The 23,933-nt window shown below is 36.1% G+C and overlaps 1 protein-coding gene across 1 annotated transcript in view; it reads left to right on the forward strand.

Moving 5' to 3' along the window:
* Positions 1-23,479, forward strand: part of NFXL1 (nuclear transcription factor, X-box binding like 1) — a 73,153-nt gene extending 49,674 nt beyond the window's left edge. The window contains exons 19-23 of the mRNA XM_003258418.3: positions 2,292-2,361; positions 15,621-15,725; positions 18,775-18,861; positions 19,567-19,620; positions 22,392-23,479. Coding sequence (XP_003258466.1) covers positions 2,292-2,361; positions 15,621-15,725; positions 18,775-18,861; positions 19,567-19,620; positions 22,392-22,565 — 490 coding nt within the window. The 3' untranslated portion in view covers positions 22,566-23,479. The remainder of the gene's footprint in view (positions 1-2,291; positions 2,362-15,620; positions 15,726-18,774; positions 18,862-19,566; positions 19,621-22,391) is intronic.
* Positions 23,480-23,933: the final 454 nt, after the last annotated feature.

Consider the following 23,933-nt stretch of genomic DNA (forward strand, 5'->3'; position numbering starts at 1 on the left):
TGTGTGGAAAAAAACACAAACTGTTTTTCCTCTGCTCTTAAAACACAATAATCAACACAGAAGACTTTTGTGACCAAATGTGTGGGAGTTTCTTCCAACCAAGAAGAAAACAATCACTTCTGTAGCAGGCACCAGCTGGGTGTCCTCTAATTGATTTCTGAGACTACCTGGAGAAAGTGTCAGATCCTGTAGGTTGAGGGCTCGGTCCCACAAGACTGCCTCCCCTTCAGACACTAGTATGAAGTTCAGGCCTCTGGAATTTCTGACTGACTGGCTTCAAGTTTAGGTTCACACAGCCCCCTCTTTGGGTTTGATTAATTTGCTAGAGTGCCTCACAGATCTCAGAGAAAAACTTATTTATGTTTACTGGTTTATTATAAAGGATACTGCAAAGTATACAGATGAAGAGATACATAGAGTGAGGTATGAAAGAAGGGATATGGCGATTCCATTCCTACCCCTGCCCCACCATTTGCATACCACCCTCCAGGAACCTCTGTGTTCAGCTATTCATAAGCTTTTCGTACCCTATCTTCTTGGGCCTTTATGGAGAATTCATTGGATAGGCATGATTGAAGTATGGACACTCATGTAGAAGTGTGACTGGACAGAGGGTGTGATCTAATAATTATAGACCGAGTGGGGAAACCCAACAAGGCCTGTTTCAGTTCTTTTTGGCCTGTGTGTGCAGCTTTCCTTCTTCCAGAGTATGGAACAGGACCCCTTCCGAAATGGGGTCTTAGGACCTACAATCAGACAAGGTAGGTCAGAGAATTTCTTTATGGCCTGCTCAAGACAGGAAGGCGGAGGAAGGTTATATTTTTAGTTTTAATGGCATGCCTTGGGGAAAAATAACAGGGGCTGTGGGAGTGATGAGCCAAGAACCGTGGACGAAAACCAATATGTATATATTATCATACCATAGTCTTTTTCTGCTTCATGTTAATTTCTTCTGTAGAATTTGGATGTAAAAGATATAGAACTTGAAAAGTTAATTTATTCCTAAGTATAGAGTAACAGGAATAAAATAATATTAACTCTTAAGTTCAGAGGTGAACATTCTACTTATAAGAATCTTAAAAATGCAATAGTGTTTAATAGAGCCAGCATAAAAACTTTGTGGTATTAAGTGGAACTTTGCCAAGAAATATCTTAGAGTATATTTATAGCTAATTTAGTGTGAATATTTAGATAATAGTTTTAATTAACATTAAGGAGACTGAACTTATGGTATATTTTGGCAGTTATGTCTGGTGAAAGCAAGAATAGGAAAAGTAAGAAAATACAGAATAAAGGAAAGGAGAAAAAAGGTATGGGAAAGAGAAAAGTGAGATGCATATGATAGGGAGTTTTAGACTGTCACTAGTTACTGACTTAGGCAGTGTCTATTGGAAAGTAGGTTTATTCCTTGGTGTTTGTGACTTTTTTCTGAATTACTCACTGAGATATAAAAGCATTTTAAAGTACAGACTGTTCTAAAATGATGAGATCTAAAGTGAATTACTATTTTTATTTTTTTGAGACAGAGTCTTGCTCAGTCACCCAGACTGGAGTGCAGTGTCATGATCTTGACTCACTGCAACCTCCGCCTCCTGAGTTCAAGCGATTCTTATGCTTCAGCCTCCTGAGTAGCCAGGATTACAGGCATGCACCGTCACGCCTGGCTAATTTTTGTATTTTTAGTGGAAATGGGCTTTCACCATGTTGGCCAGGCTGGTCTCGAACTCCCAGCCTCAAGTGATCCGCCTGCCTTAGTCTCCCAAAGTGCTGGGATTACAGATTAGAGCAACTGTACCTGGCCTAAAGTGAATTAATTTCTAATATTAATAGCTTACCCAAGTTTTTAAAATAAGTTAATTTTATTTCTCACTAAATAGCCTAAATTCCTCAATTTGAACATATTAAATAATTAGTTTTAAATTTTTTTATGTAGGGGCATTAAGAACAATTGTAATTATGAATTATAATAATAAATCTATAGGGAAAGATAGTTACAGAAACTATTAAAGAGGCCAGGCCCAGATGATATTTTGTGTGTGTTTTGTACTTACTTCTTGCAGCGATTACACTTTTGGCATTTGACTTGTTAGTAATAAAGGGCTGGATGGTTTGAGTTATCAGAACAGTTAAGTAATTTGAAGATAATTGTTACAGATAGAGAAATAATTAAAGTATTTCTTGAGGAAAAAAGATAATTTTATGGATATGTTTGAAATTATGAGTTATTTTTAGAAAAAATTATGCTATAAAATGGATTTTTGTTTGAATGTCATCAACTTTCTTATTTTTAGAAAAATAACCACAGCTGATGTAAATGAAAAGAACCTCCTCAGTTGTTGCAAAAATCAGTGCCCTAAAGAGGTAAGCTTTGGTAGAACCTTTTAAATTGTATTCCTTGGGCATTGTTTCTCTTGGATTTTCTTTTTTCTTGTTTGGTCAAATTATTTCAGGTCTTCTCTGTTGTATCTTTTTTAATAAAGACACAAGACATATGGTTAGGGTAGATGCATCTCATTTTATAAATTTGGTGATATTAGGACCTGAAATGACCCTTTGAAGATTTTTTTTAAGAAAGCAATTTTAAAGATAGCTTACATACTTTATACAATAAAGTATTGACCCAGTGCTTATCCCTCAAAATGTGATTCATACTTAAAGTAGGTCAGGAATGATGTGGGTCATAGCAGTTTAGACAGTAAATCCATAGTAGGTTATTTTTAAAAATAGGGGTGCGTGTGTGTATGCATGTGCATGTGTGTGCATCTGTGGTGGGATAATGTGCGAGGATGGATATTCATATCCACAGCATTTTGAAGATGGTGACGTAGAAGATACCTCTACATTTTCATTGTGGCCTTTTGTGTTGGTACCATTCAGATCATTGAATCTTTCAAGTTCATTACTATATTAATATAAAACATTCACCTGTAAAGTTGTGTTTTTAAAGATTCTTATGGTTGTGTAAGCATTTTATTCAAACTAAAACTGTCAAAAAGTAGTTAGAAAAAATTGTGCAGAGTAAAAAGGTAAAGAAACTCACTAGTGATTTATCCTGGTAATAATTTGAGAAACCAAAGCAGTCCTTCTACATTTGGCCAATCTGAAAGGGAAGATGCACTTTTGGATTTGGGAGTGGGACAGTTAAAATTACTTGATTTGGGTAGACATTTAAAAAGGAATCCTTTTGACTTACAGATGTACTATATAGTACCTTTTTCCTTTAAATTGTCTTTATGCACTTATCTAAGTGTTTCTCACCTTATTTAGAGTCAGAAATAGATGACAACTGTTAAATATCATAATCAGTCTTTGATTAAGTATAAAACAGGAATCAATACATTACATACCTTTTTAATATTTTCCTTTAAGGTTTTGGACCACTTTTTATGGATTTAAGATCTGTTGGAAATTGAGAGTTTTTAAATTTATGTAAGATTATAAGAAGAGAGGCCATTTGAAGTAATAAATGGTTATTTTAATAATCCTGTCTTTATAAGTGAAACTAGGGCATGGGATAGCCTGACGTGGTGGCATGTGCCTGTAATCCCAGCTACTTGGGAGGCTGAGGCAGGAGAATTGCTTGAACCCGGGAGGTGGAAGTTGCAGTGAGCCAAGATGGCTCCATTGCACTCCAGCTTGGGCAACGAGAGCAAAACTCCGTTTCAAAAAACAAACAAACAAAAAAACACAGATTGCTGGGCCCCCCTCTCGAGTTTCTGATTTTGTGGGCTTGGAGTGGGGCCTACATTTTGCATTTCTATTAAATAGTAAGCAATAGTGATACTGTTGGTCCAAGAGCACACATTGAGAACCAGTGAGCTACAGAATGAGGTCATAATTAGAATCAGCCAAGAAGTATGTCACTTTGAATCTTTGTACTTCAAAGTTAAGGTATGGGATTCTGGTAAATTCTGATGTATTGAGAAACTCTTATTTATGTTCTCGTCTGTTTCCTATACTGTAGATTGTTATAGGCAGGGGACTATGTCATATTTGTCTTTGTATCCAGTGCCTGTTACACAGGTTGTACACATTAAGCTGCTGGTAAATGTTTATTGAATGTGAATAAAAGAATAAATTGTGGGAGTGGCATAAGCATATCCTTCCAGCTCCACTGTGTCTCTGATATACACTCTATGGATTATTAGGTTTGAATTTAACTAAATGAAAACATAACGATGCCATTAAGAACATACTTTTAAACTGTGCCCCACATATGCATTTCTGCTCTTTTTTAAAAGAGATACAAAGAGGAGAAAAATAAGTTTTATTTTATTTTACATGGTATGGGGCTTCAGTTATTTTATTTTTTTTAAATGTTTAAAGTTTTTAATTGATAAAATTTTGCATATTTACCATAGGCAACATGTTTTGAAATATGTAAACATTGCGGAATGACTAAGTTAAGTTAATATATGCATTTTTTTATGGTGAGAACACTTAAAATCTCTCTTAGCAATTTTTAAGAATACAATATATGTTATTAACTATAGTCACCATTTTGTACAATAGATCTTTTGAGTTTATTCCTCATATCTAACTGAAATTTCGTATACTTTGATCAACATTCCCCCAATCCCCTTCTGTCCTTCAGTCACTGGCAACTACCATTCTGCTCTTTCACTTCTATGAGTTCAATTTTTTTATATTTCACATATGAGTGAGATCATGTGGTATTTCAATTTTTTTTGTTGTTTGTTTTTTTTTTTTTTGAGACGGAGTCTCACTCTGTTACCTGGGTTGGAGTACAGTGGTGCAATCTTGGCTCACTACAACCTCCACCTCCCAGGTTCAAGCGATTCTCCTGCCTCAGCTGCCCGAGTAGCTGAGATTACAGGCGCCCGCCACTATGCCCAGCTAATTTTTTGTATTTTTAGTAGAAACGGGGTTTCACCATGTTGGCTAGGCTGGCCTTGAACCCCTGAACTCGTGGTTCGCCCACATTGGCCTCCCAAAGTGCTGGGATTACAGGCGTGAGACACTGCACCCGGCCAGTATTTCTGCTTTTTAAAATTATTTATGAATTTGATTCTCTCATTCCCATGCAAGCTTTTCTACTTTTTACTTGGGAAAATTATTTAACTTCTCTGTAACTGAACTTATTCATATATAAAATGGGGCACTAATAAACCCACTTCAGAGTGCTGAGTATTATATGAGGTAATAACATGTAACGGACTTAGTTAATGGTAAGCGCTATATATGTGGTAGCTATGGTGATTATGATTATTTATCTACAAATAATATTGTTCTACAAGCATTTCTTAGTTCTTTTGAAAGAGGGCTTTCCCTATTATTGGAATTAAAGTGGAACATTTTGATGCAGACAGTGTTGTTTGTTGGTAAACCATTTGGTATGACTTACTGAAGTGCTAGCAGAATGATGTTGAGGGCTGAGTAGAGTAGAAAAAACCCATCCCACTTTGAGTGGGAAGGGTAATACATCTCATCTCTAAGTGAATATTTTAGAAAGACCTGTTTTTTGCTATGAAATCTGTAGTAAAGATAACCATCATTTTATCTTATGCATTCAAGTCAACTTTCTTTGTAACTACCTTTCAGTTTTTTTAGAATGTAACCTGGCTTTTGAGATGACATATACTTACTTACACATCTAACAGGAAAATGATCACATGATTTAATTTTTTTAAGCAATGAAATATCACATATATACCTAAAAATACATAATATAATACAAATATGTATAGTTTAACAGCTAAAAAAGTGAATACCATGTTAACTCTACCCAGGTCAAAAAATCAAGTAATGCTGGCATACCAGAAGTTTACCAAGGTCCCTGTCTGACTATAGTTCCCATCCTCTATCCTATAGGCTAACCACCATTGCCTTTTTATAGTAATCCTTTCCTTACTTTTATTTACAGTTTTTACTACCAGTATGTATATCTGCAATTTATATTATTTGCCAATGTTAAATATATTGTTAACAATATATTTGTTAAAAATATTTGTTAAAAATATTGCAAACAATATTATTTGCCAATGTTAAAAGTTTAAAAGTATGCACTTTTGTGACTTGCTTGTATACGTTTGTCATTTTTAATTGCATGTAGCTGTAGTCCACTGATTCCATTGTGTAAGTTTGTTTTACTGTGGGTGGACATTTTAATAATTTCCAACTGTGGTTGTTATCAAAAATACTGCTGTGAACATTCTTGCTTTTGCGTCCTGGTACATAAGTGCACAGATTTCTTTAGGCATGCAGTAGTATAATTGCTTGGTCATAGGGAATGTTTAATTTCAGCTTTAATAATATCAAATTGATTTCCAAAATGGTTGTATCAATTTATAATCAGTAACTTTTCCAGTTAATGAAAAGTTATCAGAAAGTTTTTCAACTTTCCGTTGATGAAAGTTCTTGCTCTTTCACATCCCTGCCAACATTTTGTGTGGTCAGCATTTTTTATTTTTGCCAGTCTTTTTGCATCTCATTGTGGTTTTAATTTACGTTCTCTGATTACTAGTGAGTTTGAATACATTTTCAGGATGAGAGGTGTTACTTTTGCCTGTGGGACATATGTTGGATACCAGCACAGTGTACACCTAGATGAGTTTCAGTTTTCCTAGTTGCAAATTGCAGAATCAATTTTGGCTTACTTATGGGAAAAAAAGGAGAGAGAAGACATTGTGGGGAGTATTTGGAAGACACTGGGGAGCAATTCGCAGATTCTGAAGGAAATGCTATACAGTCAAGCTTTGGGAAAGGCAGGATCTCTGCAGCCTAAGGGGGCTTTACAGTGAGATGACCACTTAAACCACCATCTCGCTCTTTTACGTTTTTATATTCCCAAGAGAGAAAACCTAATAGACTCACCATGGATCCAAGGGCTCCTTTTGGCACAGGCAGCCACAGTCAGGGAACTAGAACAGATAGCATAGCCATGGCTGTGGCTACTGGGGGAATTATGGTGAACCAGGCAGCCATCCCAATGTATGTCTTCTACAACTTTTACCAGTATGCGGCAGGGTCAAATGAAGGGTTTAGAGAAAAAAAGATACATTTATTGAAGGCAGAAGACCTAGCCAGAGAAAAGACCGACTTTGAAGATGTCAATGAAATTGTGAAGATGAGTATGAGGTCTTTTAGGAGGCAGAAAGATATAACATCAAGACCAGTGATTTTTAACCTTTCATCAACCCCCAGCGCAACAGAATACTGATTAAAGTGAAAGGTGACACTATAGCCATGATCCTATGTATTTTCAAAAGGTCTTCCTTTATTGAATCTGATAAGCTTCCCTATTTACTTTCTCCTATAGAATCATTGATTTAAATGATAGATATCAGAGCCTGAGAAGGATGGGGGGAAGGGGATGAAGTGATGTTGATTAAGGTATATTTCCAAATAGCTGGAAGAGAGGACTTGAAATGTTCGCAAAACATAGAAGTGATCAATACTCAAGATGATAAATACCCTTAAATACCCTGACTTGATCGTTACACATTCTATGTATGTAAAAAAAATTACATGTGCCATATAAATACATACAAATATTATGTATCAATAAAAATATGATAAATTTGAAGTGGAAGGGTTAGTTACTTTTTAAGAGAAGATGACTAATGTAATTACCTTAGAGATTAATTAAGGAAAGAGGATATAGAGACATATTTTGAGAGTAAGAATAAGTGGTGAGCTAATGCCAAATGTTTATGAAGTCTGGCTAGAGGCACTGGCAGGAATGAAGGTAAGAACGAAATTAAGCAATACAAATGCTTGAAACAACCACTGTGAGGTAAGTATTTGAAAATGAATAAATATTGAGCTTGTTAAGTAGTATTCAGTGTCCAGTATTAGATATAGGGAAAAACAAAACTGAAATCATTCAGAAATACCTGGACTTATTGTATTAATAGCAGTTCTCTGCCCTATAGTAGGATTAGTGGAAGTGCACAGTGTGAGTGATCTGAATTTAGTTTTAGTATGAATGCCTCAGCTAAGAATTAAAGAACAAATAACCTAGTCACACACTAGAAAGAAACTAAAGACAATGGAAAAGGATTCTAAATTTCTTTGAGTGGAGTCAGTAGTTTGAAAGATCAATCTGGTGAATTATAGAGATCAGTAATTAGAGAATTTAAATGTTTACTGAGGGTTCTACTATTTGGGAGGGATCTTTGTTAGGGATTATGACATGAGAGACACAAAGAAATGCAGATGTTCTTCGGTTTACGGTGGGCATATATCCTGATTAAACCCATTGTAAAACTGAAAAACTGTTTAAGTTACACCACCATAAGCTGATGACTGTTTAAGACCATTGCCCTCAAGGAACTTATAATAATAACAACTTTTATTATAATAACTAAATATACTGAACTCATTTAATCCTCACAACAGCTTTATAAAGTACTAATACTCTTTTACATGTGAAATTTTACATGTGAAACACAGAGAAGTCAGGTGACTTGTCTAAGATCCTGCAGTTAGTAAACAGGTAATCTGGGACTCAGTTCCAGGTAGTCTGACTTTGACATTTAACCCCTAACAAATAGTGTATTTTATTTGTTAGGGTTGGAGAGATAGAAATATATGAAGTGCCTAAAAAAAATTTTTTTTTTTTGCAAAATTTCAAGATACCACAAGCAATGTTACAACAATTTAGAAACAGATTTCTTACTTAACTACTATTATGTATTTATATATAGGCAGATTTATATCAGGCCATTAAGGTGATTTAAGTCATGTCTTAAAGTGTGGATAAGATTTGAATAGACAGAGAGACCATGAACATTTCATCTTAACGCTTGACTAGGATAGGAAGATAGTAAATAATTAAAGACACAGAGCATAGACATCATGGCAATTACTGAGTTGTTTTGGCTACCTAAATAATATTTTTTTAATATGTAGTAGAAAGTAGATGTTGTAGAATAACAGGCTAAACAGTTATAACACAGTATACAGTGGCTTAAGGACAGGGCATTTTATTTTTTGTTTTTTTCCCACAATGCAGTACAGGGAAGGTAGGTGTGTCATTGTATTCCATGTGTTCACCCATGAATCCAAGTCAGCTGGCGGCTCTGCTCTCTTTGGCATATGGTTTCCATTATTGCTCCAGCTTTCATCATTTGCAGCACATGGGGAAGAGAGGAACATGGAAGTATACTCTTGAAATGATCTGAAGCATGAATCACCTGTACTTGCTTACATTCCATTGACCAGAACTTAGTTACGTGGCTGTGACTAGCTACAAGGGTGGCTGTAAGATGTACTGTTGGAATGGAGCTGGGGAGAATAATTAAATATAATTATATATATAATTAAATATAATTATATAAGTGTAATTAATTTATATCTAAAAGAAAAATAGTTGGGGGGGTAGAGCCAAGATGGCCAAATAGGAACAGCTCCGGTCTACAGCTCCCAGCGTGAGCGACGCAGAAGACGGGTGATTTCTGCATTTCCATCTGAGGTACCGGGTTCATCTCACTAGGGGGTGCCAAACAGTGGGTGCAGGACAGTTGGTGCAGCGCACCGTGCGCGAGCTGAAGCAGGGCGAGGCATTGCCTCACTCGGGAAGCGCAAGGGGTCAGGGAGTTCCCTTTCCTAGTCAAAGAAAGGGGTAACAGACCTGGAAAATCGGGTCACTCCCACCCTAATACTGTGCTTTTCCAACGGGCTTGGAAAACGGCACACCAGGAGATTGTGTCCCGCACCTGGCTCGGAGGGTCCTACACCCACGGAGTTTCGCTGATTGCTAGCACAGCAGTCTCAGATCAAACTGCAAGGCGGCAGCGAGGCTGGGGGAGGGGCGCCCACCATTGCCCAGGCTTGCTTAGGTAAACAAAGCAGCCAGGAAGCTTGAACTGGGTGGAGCCCACCACAGCTCAAGGAGGCCTGCCTGCCTCTGTAGGCTCCACCTCTGGGGGCAGGGCACAGACAAACAAAAAGACAGCAGGAACCTCTGCAGACTTAAATGTCCCTGTCTGACAGCTTTGAAGAGAGTAGTGGTTCTCCCAGCACGCAGCTGGAGATCTGAGAACAGGCAGACTGCCTCCTAAAGTGGGTTCCTGACCCCCGAGTAGCCTAACTGGGAGGCACCCCCCAGTAGGGACACACTGACACCTCACTTGGCTGGGTACTCCTCTGAGACAAAACTTCCAGAGGAATAATCAGACAGCTGAATTTGCAGTCCACTAAAATCCGCTCTTCTGCAGCCACTGCTGCCGACACCCAGCCAAACAGGGTCTGGAGTGGACCTCTAGCAAACTCCAATAGACCTGCAGCTGAAGGTCCTGTCTGGTAGAAGGAAAACTAACAAACAGAAAGGACACCCACACCAAAAACCCATCTGTACATCACCATCATCAAAGACCAAAAGTAGATAAAACCACAAAGATGGGGAAAAAACAGAGCAGAAAAACTGGAAATTCTAAAAAGCAGAGCACCTCTCCTCCTCCAAAGGAACGCAGTTCCTCACCAGCAACGGAACAAAGCTGGACGGAGAATGACTTTGACGAGTTGAGAGAAGAAGGCTTCAGACGATCAAGCTACTCCGAGCTATGGGAGGAAATTCAAACCAATGGCAAAGAAGTTAAAAACTTTGAAAAAAAAATAGATGAATGTATAACTAAGATAACCAATGCAGAGAAGGGCTTAAAGGAGCTGATGGAGCTGAAAGCCAAGTTTCGAGAACTACATGAAGATTGCAGAAGCCTCGGTAGCTGATGCGATCAACTGGAAGAAAGGGTATCAGCGATGGAAGATGAAATGAATGAAATGAAGTGAGAAGAGAAGTTTAGAGAAAAAAGAATAAAAAGAAACGAACAAAGCCTCCAAGAAATATGGGACTATGTGAAAAGATCAAACCTACGTCTGATTGGTGTACCTGAAAGTGATGGGGAGAATGGAACCAAGTTGGAAAACACTCTGCAAGATATTATCCAGGAGAACTTCCCCAATCTAGCAAGGCAGGCCAACATTCAGATTCAGGAAATACAGAGAACGCCACAAAGATACTCCTCGAGAAGAGCAACTCCAAGACACATAATTGTCAGATTCACCAAAGTTGAAATGAAGGAAAAAATGTTAAGGGCGGCCAGAAAGAAAGGTCGGGTTACCCACAAAGGGAAGCCCATCAGACTAACAGCTGATCTCTCCGCAGAAACTCTACAAGCCAGAAGAGAGTGGGGGCCAATATTCAACATTCTTAAAGACAAGAATTTTCAACCCAGAATCTCATATCCAGCCAAACCAAGCTTCATAAGTGAAGGAGAAATAAAATACTTTACAGAGAAGCAAACACTGAGTGATTTTGTCACCACCAGGTCTGCCCTAAAAGAGCTCCTGAAGGAAGCACTAAACATGGAAAGGAACAACTGGTACCAGCCAGTGCAAAAACATGCCAAATTGTAAAGACCATCGAGGCTGGGAAGAAACTGCATCAACTAACGAGCAAAATAAGCAACTAACATCATAATGACAGGATCAAATTCACATATAACAATATTAACTTTAAATGTAAATGGGCTGAATGCTCCAATTAAAAGACACAGACTGGCAAATTGGATAAGGAGTCAAGACCCATCAGTGTGCTGTATTCAGGAAACCCATCTCATGTGCAGAGACACACATAGACTCAAAATAAAGGGATGGAGGAAGATCTATCAAGCAAATGGAAAACAAAAAAAGGCAGGGGTCGCAATCCTAGTCTCTGATAAAATAGACTTTAAACCAACAAAGATCAAAAGAGACAAAGAAGGCCATTACATAATGGTAAAGGGATCAATTCAACAAGAAGAGCTAACTATCTTAAATATATATGCACCCAACACAGGAGCACCCAGATTCATAAAGCAAGTCCTGAGTGACCTACAAAGGGACTTAAACTCCCACACAATAATAATGGGAGATTTTAACACCCCACTGTCAACATTAGACAGATGAACAAGACAGAAAGTTAACAAGGATATCCAGGAATTGAACTCAGCTCTGCACCAAGCGGACCTAATAGACATCTACAGAACTCTCCACCCCAAATCAACAGAATATACAATTTTTCAGCACCACACCACACCTACTCCAAAATTGACCACATAATTGGAAGTAAAGCTCTCCTCAGCAAATGTAAAAGAACAGAAATTATAACAAACTGTCTCTCAGACCACGGTGCAATCAAACTAGAACTCAGGATCAAGAAACTCACTCAAAACCACTCAACTACATGGAAACTGAACAACCTGCTCCTGAATGACTACTGGGTACATAACGAAATGCAGGCAGAAATAAAGATGTTCTTTGAAACCAACGAGAATAAAGATACAACATACCAGAATCTCTGGGACACATTCAAAGCAGTGTGTAGAGGGAAATTTATAGCACTAAATGCCCACAAGAGAAAGCAGGAAAGATCCAAAATTGACACCCTAACATCACAATTAAAAGAACTCGAAAAGCAAGAGGAAACACATTTAAAAGCTAGCAGAAGGCTAGAAATAACTAAAATCAGAGCAGAACTGAAGGAAATAGAGACACAAAAAACCCTTCAAAAAATTAATGAATCCAGGAGCTGGTTTTTTGAAAAGATCAACAAAATTGATAGACTGGTAGCAAGACTAATAAAGAAGAAAAGAGAGAAGAGTCAAATAGATGCAATAAAAAATGATAAAGGGAATATCGATCCCAAAGAAATACAATCTACCATCAGAGAATACTACAAACACCTCTATGCAAATAAACTAGAAAATCTAGAAGAAATGGATAAATTCTTCGACAAATACACCCTCCCAAGACTAAACCAGGAAGAAGTTGAATCTCTGAATAGACCAATAACAGGCTCTGAAATTGTGGCAATAATCAATAGCTTACGAACCAAAAAGAGTCCAGGACCTGATGGATTCACAGCTGAATTCTACCAGAGGTACAAGGAGGAACTGGTACCATTCCTTCTGAAACTATTCCAATCGATAGAAAAAGAGGGAATCCTCCCTAACACATTTTATGAAGCCAGCATCATCCTGATACCAAAGCTGGGCAGAGACACAACCAAAAAAGAGAATTTCAGACCAATATCCTTAATGAACATTGATGCAAAAATCCTCAATAAAATACTGGCAAACCGAATCCAGCAGCACATCCAAAAGCTTATCCACCATAATCAAGTGGGCTTCATCCCTGGGATGCAAGGCTGGTTCAACATACGCAAATCAATAAATGTAATCCAGCATATAAACAGAACCAAAGACAAAAACCACATGATTATCTCAATAGATCCAGAAAAGGCCTTTGACAAAATTCAACAACCTTCATTCTAAAAACTCTCAATACATTAGGTATTGATGGGACGTATCTCAAAATAATAAGAGCTATCTATGGCAAACCCACAGCCAATATCATACTGAATGGGCAAAAACTGGAAGCATTCCCTTTGAAAACTGGCACAAGACAGGGATGCCCTCTCTCACCACTCCTATTCAACATAGTGCTGGAAGTTCTGGCCAGGGCAATCAGGCAGGAGAAGGAAATAAAGGGTATTCAATTAGGAAAAGAGGAAGTCAAATTGTCCCTGTTTGCAGATGACATGATTGTATATCTAGAAAACCCCATTGTCTCAGCCCAAAATCTCCTTAAGCTGATTAGCAACTTCAGCAAAGTCTCAGGATACAAAATCAATGTACAAAAATCACAAGCATTCTTGTACACCAATCACAGACAAACAGAGAGCCAAATCATGAGTGAACTCCCATTCACAATTGCTTCAAAGAGAATAAAATACCTAGGAATCCAACTTACAAGGGATGTGAAGGACCTCTTCAAGGAGAACTACAAACCACTGCTCAGTGAAATAAAAGAGGATAGAAACAAATGGAAGAACATTCCATGCTCATGAGTTGGAAGAATCAATATCATGAAAATGGCCATACTGCCCAAGGTAATTTATAGATTCAATGCCATCCCCATCAAGCTACCAATGACTTTCTTCACAGAATTGGAAAAAACTACTTTAAAGTTCATATGGAACCAAAAAAGAGCCCGCATCGCCAAGTCAATCTTAAGCCAAAAGAACAAAGCTGGAGGTATCATGCTACCTGACTTCAAACTATACTACAAGGCTACAGTAACCAAAACAGCATGGTACTGGTACCACAACAGAGACATAGATCAATGGATCAGAACAGAGCCCTCAGAAATAATGCCATATATGTACAACTCTCTGATCTTTGACAAACCTGACAAAAACAAGCAATGGGAAAAGGATTCTCTAATAAATGGTGCTGGGAAAACTGGCTAGCCATATGTAGAAAGCTGAAACTGGATCCCTCCCTTACACCTTATACAAAAATTAACTCAAGATGGATTAAAGACTTACATGTTAGACCTAAAACCATAAAAACCCTAGAAGAAAACCTAGGCATTACCATTCAGGACATAGGCATGAGCAAGGACTTCATGTCTAAAACACCAAAAGCAATGGCAACAAAAGCCAAAATTGACAAATGGGATCTAATTAAATTAAAGAGCTTCTGCACAGCAAAAGAAACTACCATCAGAGTGAACAGGCAACCTACAGAATGGGAGAAAATTTTTGCAACCTACTCATCTGACAAAGGGCTAATATCCAGAATCTACAATGAACTCAAACAAATTTACAAGAAAAAAACAAACAACCCCATCAAAAAGTGGGCAAAGGACATGAACAGACACTTCTCAAAAGAAGACATTTATGCAGCCAAAAAACACATGAAAAAGTGCTCATCATCACTGGCCATCAGAGAAATGCAAATCAAAACCACAGTGAGATACCATCTCACACCAGTTAGAATGGCCATCATTAAAAAATCAGGAAACAACAGGTGCTGGAGAGGATGTGGAGAAATAGGAACACTTTTACACTGTTGGTGTGACTGTAAACTAGTTCAACCATTGTGGAAGTCAGTGTGGCGATTCCTCAGGGATCTAGAACTAGAAATACCATTTGACCCAGCCATCCCATTGCTGGGTATATACCCAAAGGACTATAAATCATGCTGCTATAAAGACACATGCACACGTATGTTTATTGCGGCACTATTCACAATAGCAAAGAGTTGGAACCAACCCAAATGTCCAACAACGATAGACTGGATTAAGAAAATGTGGCACATATACACCATGGAATACTATGCAGCCATAAAAAATGATGAGTTCATGTCCTTTGTAGGGACATGGATGAAACTGGAAAACATCATTCTCAGTAAACTATCGCAAGGACAAAAAACCAAACACTGCATGTTCTCACTCATAGGTGGGAATTGAACAATGAGAACATATGGACACAGGAAGGGGAACATCACACTCTGGGGACTGTTGTGGGGTGGGTGGAGGGGGGAGGGACAGCATTAGGAGATATACCTAATGCTAAATGACGAGTTAATGGGTGCAGCACACCAACGTGGCACATGGATACATATGTAACAAACATGCAGATTGTGCACATGTACCCTAAAACTTAAAGTATAAAATTAAAAAAAAAAAAAATAGTTTACACATTAGCCCATTAGCTAGGATTGATTGACCCTTTGTGTGGTGGACTCTCTTAAAATTGTTGGGGTGTGGGAGAAACTATGAGTATGATCAAGGTATAAGTATGTAATTGCTTTATTTTGATTTTATTTTAGCTTCCTTGTGGTCATAGATGCAAAGAGATGTGTCATCCTGGTGAATGTCCCTTTAATTGCAACCAGAAGGTAAAGCTTAGATGTCCTTGTAAAAGAATAAAAAAGGTAAATATTTTAAGTTATTGTAAATACTTTTCTATATAAGTTGTTTTTGTGTGGTTTTCTTGTTTTTGTTTTTTGATCTATGTTTTGGTAGTTGTTTGGCTTTTTTTTTTGCCTTTTAATTTTAAGTTTTTACTTCATAGAACCTTTTATTAAAATGAGCCTACTTGTTCTATAAACATTTATTTTAAAAATAAGCTTTGGCGATTTAATTTTCTACAATTTAATAGTAAAAGGAAAATTATTTTTTATGTTGGAACCAAATTCAATGCTCTCTTTTGGTCAGTGTGCTTTAGATTTGAGGTCTTTGAACAAGGAACACAATGTAACGGGTAGAATGTTTCATTGCTTAAGAAATGGCTGGAGGTTAACTTTGTTGCTGTTATTTATGAAGTGCTTTTTACCATCAGTATTGTCCTTTGAAAATATTGCCTTAAAAAGACCTCATATGAATAGCCTTATAAAGTAAAATAACATTTAAACTTGGAAAGGACTAATTTTAAGATAAAATAATGGTAACAGAGGAGTAAATGGGCAAAAACTAATGATTACAAAGCCTGATGGAAACAAACTATATACTGCGCAACAAAACTTATGAAGGAAAATATACTGTCCTAATAGTCTTTTTCTGAATTCTCTGTTTCCTTGATCTTCCCTGTTGGCAGTGCTTACTCCTTCGAAACCAACTTTTTTGACCTCTCATTTACCCTATCTCAGTTATAGTCATAACTCCTTTTTTTCCTTCATATTCCTATTGTCATTCCCTAAAGCTTGTCTTTTTTGTCTCTTGAAATTCGCTTTTATTTATCCATGTGATGGATATGTATTGAGGATCTTTTATAGGTCCTTTGTCTTTCATTTATATTCATAGTTTCTGATATGTTTTCCTAGGATAGGGAACTTCTGAATTTAAATTTATACACTTGGCCTTTTAGGGAGTGGAATCTTTAAGTTTTAGATATTTGAATTGACCCCCTGTACCTGAAAATAAATACTTGGTCAAGCCATTTTTAATGTGAGATGTCTCTTAAGTTTTCTCTGAAATCTCATGTCTTGTCCAAGTGCCGTATGCCACCCACCCGTTAGTACTTTGGAACAACTCTTTCCTGGGCTTTGGCCACAACTTTGTGACCCGTTTCCTTGTCTCTAGTCACACCACTTCCCTGTTCTAAATTCTTCAATGGCTCTTCATCACTTATGGAAAAAGTGCATTGTATTAAAAATGTGTATGTGTAGGTATGTGCAGACTCGGCATACCAGGGATTCATCTCTGTGAATCTGTTACTTAAGTGCCCTAATACATATATTGTACCCTCGCTTAGCTTAGGCTGTGACAATGTATATATTTCTTTTTCTGTGTAAAATACGATGTGTTTTTTCTTTACCTCTCTGCTTACTAGAATCCTGCTAATACTTATTGCAAGCACTTCCTTGTTTGAGAAGGTTTTCCTTCCCCAGGTTCCCTTGGGAAGGCTTAGCTGTTCCTTCCTCTTGACTTTCTTTGTCAAGAATGGGTTCATAATGTAGAGCTTTGTGATTCTAGGTATCTGTAACCTTGTTTCCTCATCTGTAAAATAGAGTTTATAGAGATTTATTGAAAGGAATAAAAGAGGTAGTGCTTACATAGCATTTAAAACAATGCTATGTTTAATAAATAGTAGCTGCCATTACTATAAAAGAGGTAGTGCTTACATAGCATTTAAAACAATGCTATGTTTAATAAATAGTAGCTGCCATTACTATTGTTATTTATTTAGCACTTAACAGATGATTATACTGTTTATTTCTTACTGTGTTCCATTTCCCTGTCATGGTGTTTAGCATGTTATAGGCACTCTAAGTATCTTCTGAATGAGAAAAGATAAAATCCTCTTCTAAGCTGATGGACTTAATGTCTATAAACACACAATACTTATTTTTGTCTCCAGTGTTTGTTCATGTTAATTTTCTTATGTCTGGACTGTCTTTGGAGGACAAGACTATGTTTATCACTAAATCGAGCCAAAAACGAAGAACTAAGGAATAATAATAAAAAAAAAAAACCCTCCAAGTAATAAAATTCCATGCCATAAAATGCTTTTACTAAATGCACTTTACTCAGGATTTGGTAATCTCATGTCTAAGATGTGGCAGATTTGAACAAAATACTAGAGTCTGAGGGTCTGGTGAGACAGGAGAAACTGATACAAATTAAATATACTGAGAGTAAAAGTGACATTGGCAGCAATAAATGAATGAATAAAAGATAGATAAACATACTACAAAAGGCAGTCTAAAACCAATATAAAGAATACTCTTCAACTCAGTAGGTCATCGTTTTATTCTATCATAGTACAGAAATTGGTCATAGTTTTGATGTCAAGACATCAAAAACAGTAGATCAGTGTTCTTTCATTAAGGAGGTAGTGAGGTGCCAACATAAGCTTTAGAACAATTTTCATCTAAACTTAAAAAAAGTTTAACAGTCGAGAGAAAAATTTGTAGCTCCCCAGAAAACTCTAGAGCTGTACTATCTGAGATGGTAGCCACTAGTCACATGTGGATATTTAAATGCAAATTGTAATGAATTAGCATAATATCATATTAAAAATTTGGTTCCTCATTTTCACTACCCACATTTCAAATGCTCAGTAGCCATATGTGGCTAGTGCTACTCTGTGGACTGATGCAGATTTACAGCATTTCCATCCCATGCACATACCAGGAAGCTCTGTTGCATTGTATTCCCTGGACACTTTGCAAGAATAACAAACAATAAAGAAAAGTAAAGAATAAAAACAACATTGGAGCTAAGTCCGATAGTGGCACGTAGTAATTATTAAGTTGATTTTTAAAATTTTTATGGTATTCTCTTTTTTAAGTTAAAAGAAAATAAGAAAGTAATCACTGTTTGAACCAGATATTTAATGCTTGCAACCATATCATCATTAAATATTAAGTCACATCAAATAATACTTATAACCTTAAGCTATTAGATAAACTTTGCTTTTTTATGGCAGACAGGACTTTGAGGGAAAAATCATTTAAAATTTGAAAATTGGGTTGTTTGTAGGAATTGCAGTGCAACAAAGTACGTGAAAATCAGGTTTCAATAGAATGTGACACAACGTGCAAGGAAATGAAGCGGAAAGCATCTGAGGTAATGTCTCGTTAAATATCATTTTAAAGGCTAGTGGCCTTTCCCTTCTTATTCTGTGCATTTATGTACTTATTAAAAACAAGTTGAAATCTCATTTTTTTGCTTTTATAATAGAAGCCTAGTTTTATAGGCCTATTTTGAATGGCAGATTGGGATTTTCATTGCCTAGTGTATATGAAGGCTTTTCATCTTCTATGCCTGTTACAAGATTTTGAGATTCTTTGCTGCTTGGGTTATCGCTAGTGTTACTGTTTCCCTCCATCAACTCAATCAGTGACCTCTTGATTTTGTTTGAAAGTAAGGATTCCCTTCCATGATAGCACATTTAAGATAAATTTAACTCTAGAGAAACAGCAGTATTTAATAATTAATTCTAGATTCTTAATACAGCAACTCAAGAGGAAAAAAAGCAGTTTTAAAATTTGCTGTTACAATGTTTTAACTTTGAATTACAATGTAATATCGATTTTACTTGTTAAGCTGAGATGCTCATATAAGGTATAACACTCCATCCATCACCACCTTCAATTTATTAGATAGTGCCTTGGTAAAACCTTGTCTCAGTATAGCATTTACATTTCTTTAAATGATTTCAAGCTCCTAAAAGTTGATATGGGTTAATAGAACCTGGATGGGTAGATGTTAAAATTCCATATAAAATGTGATGACTAAATTGTAAATTGACTTTTGAATGTGTATAAACAGATAAAAGAAGCAGAAGCCAAAGCTGCTTTTGAAGAAGAAAAACGAAGACAACAGGTAACCAAACAAAATACCCAGATTTATGTCTGTTAGCATCATTGCTAGATTTTGTGCAAACACAGGGTATATTCCAAGGTCAAACTAAGGGCTAGTCTCTATTGTGAACTGAAAATAACATAGTTCTTGTAAAACAAAAATGAGCCATCTACTAACTTGACTTTAAGTGTACTGAAACTCTGAGAAGGTATGAGATCTCATATCTTCCCAAATAGTTTGTTTTGTATTTCCAATTTACTTTCTTGCCAATATCATCCATACTTCAGCCAGAAGAATTTTAACTCCTCCTTTGGCTGGGGAGTGAGAGTGAGCGAATCATCACCATTGTAAGGCATCTTCTGGAGACCATAACTTTACTTAACTAAAAGTATTTGAGTTCTATTTTACTGAGTTGCAGATCACCTGTAACAAATAAGTGTAGTTTACTAATCAGTACATTTGTTTTAATAATACATTCCCGTATTTCCCTATTAGATCTTTAAATGCAGGATTATAACCTGTTCTTTGTTGTTACCTAGATAACAAGTACATTCCTGATACTCCCTGTTTAAGTATTTACTTTATTGATCATACACTTCAAAGAGTGGCTTGACTTTCTAATAGTGATGTATAACTTTTTATTATTATTTGTCAGTTTGTATCTTGAAATGCTTTATACTTATCAGATTGTATTGTGTACTAAGCTACTGCCTTTATGAATGATGAGATTGAAACTTGCATGATTTGCATGAATGAGGAAATTCAAACTTTGATGAGTTGTAGGAGCAATTCGAACAATTAGGAACATTAGAAACAATTCATGTAGTTAATAGTGGTTGGCCAAGTTGACCTTTGAGATTTTATGGTTCTGTAAAGTTGATTTGCCTGATATCCCCAAAATAAGTTATCAGAGCTAATATAGTAAAACATAGGTTGGCTGGAATCCTAGGAGATTAAGTTATTAAGAATAGTTTAGTATGTTTTCTCCTTATTCCCTTTGCTATCTTTTTATAAATCATGGATGAAAATCTTAGATACATTCCCTGTTTACTGACTCTAAACAGAATATAATCAGTCCTTAGTATATGTAGGTTCTGCATCTGTGAATTCAACCAACCACAGATCGAAAATTTGTTTCAAAACAAGTAAAAAAAAAATAATAACAATGCACATTTTAAAAATACAGTGTAACACCTATTTACATAGCCTTTGCATTGTTACTAGCTGTTACAGGAAATCTAGAGTGATTTAAAGTATACAGGAAGATGTGTGTGTGTTATTTGCAAATCCTCCACTATTTATATAGAGGCTTGATCATCCTCAGGTTTTTATATCCAAGGGGATCCTATAACCAATTTCCTACAGATACTGAAGGATCACTGTATACAGCACATAATATATACTTGGTGACTGTGAGTCACCATTTAACCGTCAGTTATTTTACTGTGTCTGTGGTCCTCAAGTTTGCCTGCTTTTAAGATATTTTGACGTTTTTTATATGTCAGAAACTAACCACTTGGGAGTAGTCTGACATTTTGGCTCATTGAAGAATGCCACTTTGTATTAAACCAAGTTTATTATTAGATCTTTTTCAAGTGTGGTTTATGGCCACAGTAATGGATATGTGAACTGAAGTTTACATTTCCTCCTATTAAATAACCATTTATAAAGCTTTAGGTGGGTATTATTAAATATGTATATATTTTAACTATTGTCTTAATTAACTATGCACTATAGCATATTATTTTACATTATTATGTGTAAAAGTTTAATAAGTACTTAGCAGTGGGATAAAAATCCACATTTGATATTGAATGCAATTCAGTTATCTTCTTTTAGTACTAGCTTAAAATTTTTATGTCTAAAATAGGTCATTTTGATTTTAAAGCATGAAGAATTTTTTCCTTTGAAGAATTTTTACTATTTTTAAAAAATGTATTTGGTAGAGAAGAATCGAGTTCTGGCAGCTTTTTTCTCTTTACTCACTTGAATTTCTTTCTTAAAAGCCACTAATGTTTATTGCATGCATTGTAAACAACTAGAATTATAGGTATCTTCATTCTCACTAGGCATCACAGCACTTGCTAGAAGCTTCATAGAATGCTGGTTCTATAATTATTGAGTTGAAGTATAATGGTGTCCATGTATAAGACCAGTGTCTATATTTTAGAGCACCCTGATTTAATAAGACGTTTTATTTATTTATTTATTTATTTATTTATTTTTATTTTTATTTTTTTGAGATGGAGTCTCTCTCTGTTGCCCAGGCTGGAGTACAGTGGCGCGATCTCGGCTCACTGCAAGCTCCGCCTCCCTGGTTCACACCATTCTGCTGCCTCAGCTTCCCGAGTAGCTGGGACTACAGGCACCCGCCATCATGCCCAGCTAATTTTTTGTATTTTTAGTAGAGATGGGGTTTCACCATGTTAGCCAGGATGGTCTTGATTTCCTGACCTTGTGACCCGCCTGCCTTGGCCTACCAGAGTGCTGGGATTACAGGCGTGAGCCACTGTGCCCGGCCTAATCAGACATTTTAATATTTAGTATCATAGTCAGCCCTACAGTTTGAAATATTCTCTTCTGTTATCTCCCAGTCTCCTTTCTGCTTACCTAAACCCTGAATTTGTTGAATACAATCAGTAGTGGAGAGTGGTGTTTTAAAAGATCAAATCAATATATTGACTGTATATCATTACTATTAAAACATTACCCAAATTGATTTTTATGTAAATGGAAAGTTTCAAATCAATGTATGCATTGAATTTAATTAAAATGATGCTGTTTTTATTTAGGCTGAACTAGAAGCTTTTGAAAACAGACTGAAGGGTCGTCGGAAGAAGAACAGGAAAAGAGATGAAGTGGCAGTTGAGCTATCCCTATGGCAAAAACATAAATATTATCTCCTTTCAGTGTGTGGAGTTGTGGTTGTGGTGTTTGCATGGTACATCACCCGTGATGTCAATTAAAAAAAGTTTTGATCTTTTAATGTAACTCAGATTGGATTTAGATAAGTTGTTAAATTTGAAATACTAGAAAATGTATATTACAGAACATGATATATATTTACATTCATCTCTGTATTCTCTCAGCTGTTAGAAGGACAGAATGTTAAACTTGATCTTAATTAGTATACTAGAAAGAGCATTATAACACTGTTTAAAGTGAAGGCATGACTGAAACTAAAATATTTCACAAGGCTTAGCTAGAGGCAGAGTAACGTGTTTTTGTTCATTGGGCTTCCTTGTACTAACTTAGTTTTTTCATTTAATAATTCAAACCAACACTTTCTAAAAAATAATTCAGATGAAACTGAGCCATATGTGCAGTAAGAGAAATATTTCTTAATGTTTTGGTTACTTAGAGTACTTTTCTTGATACTGTTAACTTTGTGCTTTTTTAAAAAAGTGATTAACAGACCTCTTAAATTGTGACATGAAGGTATGTAATTAGATTTCAGAAGTTGGTTTATTAGTGAGGAATTTTTATCAATAAATGTCATGTGGCATGTTCTTCAGAATATATAGTTATTTTCAACAAATGCCAGGCTAGATTCCTCACATGTGGCTATTTCTTATGTAAGAAGCTTTTAACTGAAGTTGGCGTGTTTTGTAAAACTTGTATGTGTCTTTTAAAAATAAGAATAAAAGGAAGATGAGTATTTATGAAGAATATGTGCTGACAACAGAGCTTATGAGCTCTATGTACTTTAATCTCATTTCTCCTTACCACAATCTTAAATAGATTTCAGCTAAAAGTAATCAGTTCTTATGAAAACAAATAGAGAAATATCAGTAAGTCAAGTCTGTTTGAATTATAATTCCTTTCAAATAGTTTTGCTGTTTATATGATTAATGTTTTCATTAAAATTTTTGATACCAAATTTGTAATCTAGAATATTTATTATTAGCTAAAATATTCAGGAGCCTATAATTTTAAGTTAGGCATTAGTGTCAATGTATAAAATTATAATACTTCATGTGGAAGTCAGTCATTGATGGATACCTAAAAGTATCTAAAAAGTGGTAGATATGTGTTTTTTTTTTAATTATTATTATTATTATTACACTTTAAGTTTTAGGGTACATGTGCACAACATGCAGGTTTGTTACATATGTATACATGTGCCATGTTGGTGTGCTGCACCCATTAACTCGTCATTTAGCATTAGGTATATCTCCTAATGCTATCCCTCCCCCCTCCCCCCACCCCACAGCAGTCCCCGGTGTGTGATATTCCCCTTCCTGTGTCCATGTGTTCTCATTGTTCAATTCCCACCTATGAGTGAGAACATGCGGTGTTTGGTTTTTTTGTCCTTGCAATAGTTTGCTGAGAAT

Source organism: Nomascus leucogenys, chromosome 20, assembly GCF_006542625.1.
Source record: "Nomascus leucogenys isolate Asia chromosome 20, Asia_NLE_v1, whole genome shotgun sequence".
Classification (NCBI taxonomy): Eukaryota; Metazoa; Chordata; class Mammalia; order Primates; family Hylobatidae; genus Nomascus; species Nomascus leucogenys.